Source organism: Silurus meridionalis, chromosome 8 (genome assembly GCF_014805685.1).
Source record: "Silurus meridionalis isolate SWU-2019-XX chromosome 8, ASM1480568v1, whole genome shotgun sequence".
NCBI lineage: Eukaryota > Metazoa > Chordata > Actinopteri > Siluriformes > Siluridae > Silurus > Silurus meridionalis.
This window is the reverse complement of record NC_060891.1, coordinates 28,284,079-28,291,878: the sequence shown is the minus strand read 5'-3', so window position 1 is coordinate 28,291,878 and position 7,800 is coordinate 28,284,079. Positions and strand designations below refer to the sequence as shown.

Genomic DNA, 7,800 nt, shown 5'->3' with positions numbered 1-7,800 from the left:
GGTTTGTTCGGTTTGTTTGGAAAGACGCGGTTTTGTGCAGATTTCAGCAGCAGATTTTACACCTGAGTGTGGAGATGAAGCTGAAATGGAAGAAGGAAAGCGGTAAGAAGGAGCAGAGACTCAGTGTACACTCAATAATAAACTACTGACTAAAAACAACCTGTCTGTCTGTCTGTCTGTCTGTCTGTCTACATGTCTACCTTTCTGTCTCTATCTGTCTGTCTGTCTGTCTGTCTGTCTGTTAGTCTACATGTCTACCTTTTTGTCTTTATCTGTCTGTCTGTCTGTCTACATGTCTACCTTTTTGTCTCTATCTATCTGTCTGTCTGTCTGTCTACATGTCTACCTTTTTGTCTCTATCTATCTGTCTGTCTGTCTGTCTCTGTCTGTCTGTCTGCCTGTATGTCTACCTACCTACCTGTCTGTCTGTCTGCCTACATGTCTACATTTCTGTCTCTAAATGTTTGTCTGTCTACCCTTCTGTCTGGCTATCCTTCTTGCTGTCTATCTGTCTGTCTGTCTGTCTGTCTGTCTGTCCTTCTTGCTGTCTGTCTGTCTATCCTTCTTGCTGTCTATCTGTCTGTCTGTCTGTCTACCCTTCTGCTTGTCTGCCTGTCTGTCTGCCTACATGTTTATCTTTCTGTCTGTATCTGTCTGTCTGTCTGTCTGTCTGTCTGTCTGTCTACCCTTCAGCTTGTCTGCCTGTCTGTCTGCCTACATGTTTATCTTTCTGTCTGTATCTGTCTGTCCATCCTTCTGTTTATCTGTCTGTCTGTCTGCATACCTTTTCTGTCTGGCTGTCTACCTTTTGGTGTATCCATCTGTCTGTCCACCCTTCTGTTTCTAGGTTTGTCTGCCTACATGTCTACCCTTCTGTCTGTATCTGTCAACCTCTCTGTCAGTCTGTCCTTCTGCCTACCTTTCTGTCTCTATACATGCCTCTTTCTGTTTTCTTTTTTTTAAACTGTGTCTGGTTGCCTGTCTGTCTGTCTGTCTGTCTTTTTTTTTTTTTTGTCTATCTGTCTATGTTCTGTCCATTCTTTCTTTGTCTGCCTCTTTTATTTACATTTATATCATTTAATTCCTCTTATCCAGAGCTGCTGGTAGAGATCTCATTTATACAGTTAAGGGTAAAGGGCCGTGCTCAGGGTCCCAGAAGTGGCGGCTCGGTGGTTGTGGGATTGGATCTCATACCCACCCAATCGAAAGTCTGTACCCCATTATTAATTTTGTGCGTTGCAGGGATGGGCTATATTTGAGGTGTTTATGGTGTTGAAGCTGTATGTTATGATGACTGGTTCAGTGCTCGCTGAAGTGAACTGGTTCTTCACTCTCGTCGCTACGCATCATCGTTTCTACTGAACACACACTCGCTCGGGTCAGCCGTCCTCATACTCAGTATCTACATCATCGTTTCTACTGAACACACACTCGCTACACTAACGCCCTGTGTTTTTGTGTGTGTGTGTGTGTGTGTGTGTGTGTGTGTGTGTGTGTGTGTGTGTGTTCTACATATTAATGAACATGGTGCTTGATGAAATCAGGACTGTGTACCTCCAAGGTTACTTCAGGTCGTCTTGTTTCAGGGTCAGTCTGAACTTTGCTTCTCTTCGTCCGACCCAGAACACAATGTTGTGTAAGGTTGTGTAACGCTGCTTGTGTAATAAAACTGACCTTTATATGTTGGACTTTTGAAACCGACTATGTGACGCTACTGAATGCCAGAACTGAAGCCAATTTCATGCGCCGCTTTATTGTTTCTTCCTGTCTTGTTTCTGTTGAACTCTGGCACGTGTAATTGAAGTACAGAGGGAAATTTCCACATGATTTCCACACAGTGACCAGTTTCACAACGTTTTACCAGAACACTCTAAGGGTTGCCATAAGCACTGACCAACTTTATTATTACAATTTAGAAGCTGAAAAATCCTCGTGTTCTCAGGGAAGATCTTTTTACACTTTCCATTCCTCTCTCCAGCTACAGAACACCTCTAAACTGCGCCCCCTGTTGTCACACAGATTCTTGAAAATGCTCAACTCCTCTTAAGAGGTTTATTTGAGCACATGCACCTACAAATCGTTAATTTTTGTAGGCCATGGAGATGAATTGATGATGAGGAACCAAATACTGTAGATGTTTCCACTTGAAGATGGACAGTCCTCAAATTGTCCTACTCTTTGTGGCTATTGGACTGGTGGGGGGGTAACATCTAAGGGGTGTAGTGGTCATTAAGTTCTCATAAAAGGTCTTCTGCTTGGTTTCTTATTCGTACCAAGCAGACATCAAATCTGAACTTTGGGATTTTAGAAACCTACAAATCAGGATTAAGATGGTGAGATTAGACCCAACAACCTTCTAAATAGAGGTCCAGAGCTTCTGATCCATTACTCTTTCTTCTGTCTTGCCTTGTCCAGCATTCCCCTGGTTTGGTCTGGATATTGGAGGCTCTCTGGTAAAGCTGGTGTACTTTGAGCCAAACGACATGACAGAAGAGGAGGAAGAGGAGCTGGGGAGCTTACAGTCCATCTGCTCGTACCTCAGGTCCAAGACTCTGCACAGGAAGTGTGCTGTTCGAGACGATCAGCTGGAGCTCCGTGACCTGAGCGTGTGCGGGAGAGTCGGAACGCTGCATTTCATCCGCTTCCAAACAGCCGACGTCACGCCGTTCCTCGCTGCAGTGCAGGAGAAGAGCATCAGCAAGCTCTACAGGACTGTGTGTGCTACTGGGGGTGGGGCATACAAGTTTGAGGAAGACTTCAGGATGGTGAGATGAAGAATAAGCGCTGACCAACGGTGATATTTACGTACGCCAAGCTGGATGATGTTTTAGCTTCTTTGTCTCCTCTCTCTCGCTCTGTGTAGATGGTGGGGGTGGAGTTATTGAAGCTGGACGAGTTGGACTGTCTGACCAGAGGGTTGCTGTATTTGGACTCCATGGGGTTTAATGGGAAAACAGAGTGTTATTATTTGGAGAATGCAACCGATTTTCAGCGCTGTGTGAAGCGACCGTGTCGTCTGGAGAACCCGTTCCCCATGCTGCTGGTTAACATCGGCTCCGGAGTCAGTGTCCTCGCTGTCCACTCCCAGAACAAATACAAACGCATCACCGGCACCAGGTCAGGGGTCAAGAACAAACACAGACGGACTGAGAAAGAAACACAGACGGACTGAGAAAGAAACACAGACGGACTGAGAAAGAAACACAGACGGACTGAGAAAGAAACACAGACGGACTGAGAAAGAAACACAGACGGACTGAGAAAGAAACACAGACGGACTGAGAAAGAAACACAGACGGACTGAGAAAGAAACACAGACCGACAGACGGACTGAAAAAGAAACACAGACCGACAGACGGACTGAAAAAGAAACACAGACCGACAGACGGACTGAAAAAGAAACACAGACGGACTGAAAAGAAACACAGACGGACTGAAAAGAAACACAGACGGACTGAAAAAGAAACACAGACGGACTGAAAAGAAACACAGACAGACTGAAAAAGAAACACAGACGGACTGAAAAGAAACACAGACCGACAGACGGACTGAAAAAGAAACACAGACGGACTGAAAAAGAAACACAGACGGACTGAAAAAGAAACACAGACGGACTGAAAAAGAAACACAGACGGACTGAAAAGAAACACAGACCGACAGACGGACTGAGAAAGAAACACAGACGGACTGAGAAAGAAACACAGACGGACTGAGAAAGAAACACAGACGGACTGAGAAAGAAACACAGACGGACTGAGAAAGAAACACAGACGGACTGAGAAAGAAACACAGACGGACTGAGAAAGAAACACAGACCGACAGGACGGACTGAAAAAGAAACACAGACCGACAGACGGACTGAAAAAGAAACACAGACCGACAGACGGACTGAAAAAGAAACACAGACGGACTGAAAAGAAACACAGACGGACTGAAAAGAAACACAGACGGACTGAAAAAGAAACACAGACGGACTGAAAAGAAACACAGACAGACTGAAAAAGAAACACAGACGGACTGAAAAGAAACACAGACCGACAGACGGACTGAAAAAGAAACACAGACGGACTGAAAAAGAAACACAGACGGACTGAAAAAGAAACACAGACGGACTGAAAAAGAAACACAGACGGACTGAAAAAGAAACACAGACCGACAGACGGACTGAGAAAGAAACACAGACGGACTGAGAAAGAAACACAGACGGACTGAGAAAGAAACACAGACGGACTGAGAAAGAAACACAGACGGACTGAGAAAGAAACACAGGTGGACTGAGAAAAAAACACAGGCAGACTGAGAAAGAAACACAGACCGACAGACGGACAGGAGAAAGAAACACAGACCGACAGACGGACTGAAAAAGGAACACAGACGGACTGAAAAAGAAACACAGACGGACTGAAAAAGAAACACAGACCGACAGACGGACTGAAAAAGAAACACAGACCGACAGACGGACTGAAAAAGAAACACAGACCGACAGAAAAAGAAACACAGACGGACTGAAAAAGAAACACAGACGGACTGAAAAAAAAACACAGACCGACAGACGGACTGAAAATGAAACACAGACCGACAGACGGACTGAAAAAGAAACACAGACGGACTGAAAAAGAAACACAGACGGACTGAAAAAGAAACACAGACCGACAGACGGACTGAAAAAGAAACACAGACCGACAGACGGACTGAAAAAGAAACACAGACCGACAGACGGACTGAAAAAGAAACACAGACGGACTGAAAAAGAAACACAGACCGACAGACGGACTGAAAAAGAAACACAGACCGACTGAAAAAGAAACACAGACCGACAGACGGACTGAAAAAGAAACACAGACCGACTGAAAAAGAAACACAGACGGACTGAAAAAGAAACACAGACGGACTGAAAAAGAAACACAGACCGACTGAAAAAGAAACACAGACGGACTGAAAAAGAAACACAGACCGACAGACGGACTGAAAAAGAAACACAGGCCGACAGACGGACTGAAAAAGAAACACAGACCGACTGAAAAAGAAACACAGACCGACAGACGGACTGAAAAAGAAACACAGACCGACTGAAAAGAAACACAGACCGACAGACGGACTGAAAAGAAACACAGACCGACTGAAAAGAAACACAGACCGACAGACGGACTGAAAAAGAAACACAGACGGACTGAAAAGAAACACAGACCGACAGACGGACTGAAAAAGAAACACAGACCGACTGAAAAAGAAACACAGACCGACAGACGGACTGAAAAAGAAACACAGACCGACTGAAAAAGAAACACAGACCGACAGACGGACTGAAAAAAGACAAGCAAACAGAGAGAAAGAGACAGAAACAAATTGACAGATGCAGTAATCAGAGTTTGGAGTAATGATTTTTCTGTTTAATTCCTTAAGGTTATGTGGAGGGAGTAATGATGTAGTGTGATGATGATGATGATGATGATGATGGTGTTGTGCTGCAGCCTGGGTGGAGGGACGTTCCTGGGTCTGTGCTGCCTGCTGACAGGATGTGAGACGTTTGAGGAAGCTCTGGAGATGGCCAGTAAAGGAGATGGAAACAATGTGGACAAACTGGTAAAGGACATTTACGGTGGAGATTATCAACGCTTCAGCCTGCAGGGGAGCACTGTGGCCTCCAGGTGTGTGTGTGTGTGTGTGTGTGTGTGTGTGTGTGTGTGTGTGTGTGTGTGTGTGTGTGTGTGTGTGTGTGTGTGTGTGTGTGTGTGTGTGTGTGTGTGTGTGTGTGTGTGTGTGTGTGTGTGTGATGTTAATGTAAACTGTGAATAACCTTTAAACTGTTAGTGTGTATGATTATAAGATAAAGATGATGATGATGATGATTTTATCACAATCATATATGGAGGAAGGTGTTCCATACAACATACCCCCCCCTCCACTCTGCTCCACTCCACACCCGACGCCGGTCTTCCTCACTCTATTCCATGAACGCACTCAAAAATCTTCCCCTGTGTGTGTGTGTGTGTGTGTGTGTGTGTGTGTGTGTGTAGTTTTGGTCACATGATGAGTAAGGAGAAGAGGGACAGCACCACTAAAGAAGATCTGGCCAGAGCCACACTCGTCACCATCACCAACAACATCGGCTCCATTGCACGCATGTGTGCCATTAATGAGGTGTGTGTGTATGTGTGTGTGTGTGTGTGTGTGTGTGTGTGTGTGTGTGAGACCATGGCAGGTGGTGCAAATATTATAAGTAAAATGTGTTTATTAAATGTCATTTATTTTTTGGAAGATAATGTAAAAAGTAAAGTATCCTGTGTGTGTGTGTGTGTGTGTGTGTGTGTGTGTGTGTGTGTGTGTGTGTGTGTGTGTGTGTGTGTGTGTGTGTGTGTATATATATATATATATATATATATATATATATATATATATATATATATATATATATATATATATATATATATATATATATATATATATATATAATATGAGAGATTTGTTTATGTATTTACTGTATTTTTGAGCAGAACATCGACAGGGTGCTGTTTGTGGGGAATTTTCTACGATCAACACCCTGTCTATGAAGCTGCTCGCCACGCCATGGACTTCTGGTCCAAAGGACAACTGAAGGCTCTTTTCCTCGAGCACGAGGTAAAAACTGTAAAAATGTATGGAACTGTTTAAAAACTGTGACCTCACAAATGTTTTTTATGCTGATGACTGCGTGTGTACAACATTATACTGAGGTGTGTGTGTGTGTGTGTGTGTGTGTGTGTGTGTGTGTGTGTGTGTGTGTGTGTGTGTGTGTGTGTGTGTGTGTGTGTGTGTGTGTGTGTGTGTGTGTAGGATACTTTGGAGCAGTTGGAGCTTTCCTGGAGCTCTTGAAGTCCTCCGAAGATCACTGAGTAACGTCTCCTTGCGTCTCTGCCTCAACGCTAACGGTGTTAACGATGTTAATGTGTCATGTGTAAATAACCTTTAAACGTTTTTAAAGTTTTTATTATTGTAAGATAAAGATGTTTTATCACTAATTTACCCTGAGGAGGGGCATTTACTTTTACACGCTGTGGGTTTATTGTAAATATGTACAGTAGATGGTGTTAAAGGCTTCACTGTGGAGGGAAATGTGTAGTTTTTCTGATGTCACAGGGAAGAGACTCAGTTCTTAACAAAACAAAAAAAAGTTTCCTTTTTTCATGCGAATGAGTTTTTAGGTTTGTTATTTTTTAAAATATGCAAATGAGGATGAAATGCAAAAAATACAAGAAAAAATCTCAGCTTTTTAAACACTACATTTAATATTTGTGCCAATAAAGAGTTTAACAATTTAATATTTAATCATAAGAAATTAACATTTAAAAATATTACATTTCATGTTTTTTGCATTAAAACACAGTGGATTCTAAATGAAAATATCTTCAATTAACTGTGTGTGAGTGTGTGTGTGTGTGTGTGTGTGTGTGTGTGTATAAACAATTATGAAGTGGGCGGAGCTTAGTCTTAAAGGTGCTGAGTGTAAGAAAGTGTAAAGTAAAAAAAAGTTTATAGATTCAATTCAGAAACATTTTTTTTAAATAGTGTTTTTTGTTTTTAAACATTTTAATTGAAAGAAATGTAGACCTTTTTTTTTTTTTTACCTTTTTTTTCTGTATTTTCCATGAAAAAAAATCAAGAAGGAATTTATTTTATTTATATTTTGTCTTTTATTTTATCTTTTTCTTTGTAAAAGTTTGTAAAATAATATTTCAAGGTTTGCTTTTTTTTTTTTTTTTCTAAAAGCTGAGAAATAAAATCCCTCTTAAAGAGATTCTCGTTAATTTTTCATGTTTGTGC

The 7,800-nt window shown here is 42.3% G+C and overlaps 1 protein-coding gene across 1 annotated transcript in view; it reads left to right on the top strand.

Annotated features, from left to right (window-relative positions):
* Window positions 1-7,298, top strand: part of LOC124390134 (pantothenate kinase 1-like) — a 7,402-nt gene extending 104 nt beyond the window's left edge. The window contains exons 1-7 of the mRNA XM_046855876.1: window positions 1-102; window positions 2,416-2,765; window positions 2,864-3,117; window positions 5,472-5,648; window positions 6,018-6,141; window positions 6,495-6,619; window positions 6,814-7,298. The exon at window positions 1-102 is cut by the window's left edge and continues 104 nt beyond it. Coding sequence (XP_046711832.1) covers window positions 75-102; window positions 2,416-2,765; window positions 2,864-3,117; window positions 5,472-5,648; window positions 6,018-6,141; window positions 6,495-6,551 — 990 coding nt within the window. The 5' untranslated portion in view covers window positions 1-74 and the 3' untranslated portion in view covers window positions 6,552-6,619; window positions 6,814-7,298. The remainder of the gene's footprint in view (window positions 103-2,415; window positions 2,766-2,863; window positions 3,118-5,471; window positions 5,649-6,017; window positions 6,142-6,494; window positions 6,620-6,813) is intronic.
* Window positions 7,299-7,800: the final 502 nt, after the last annotated feature.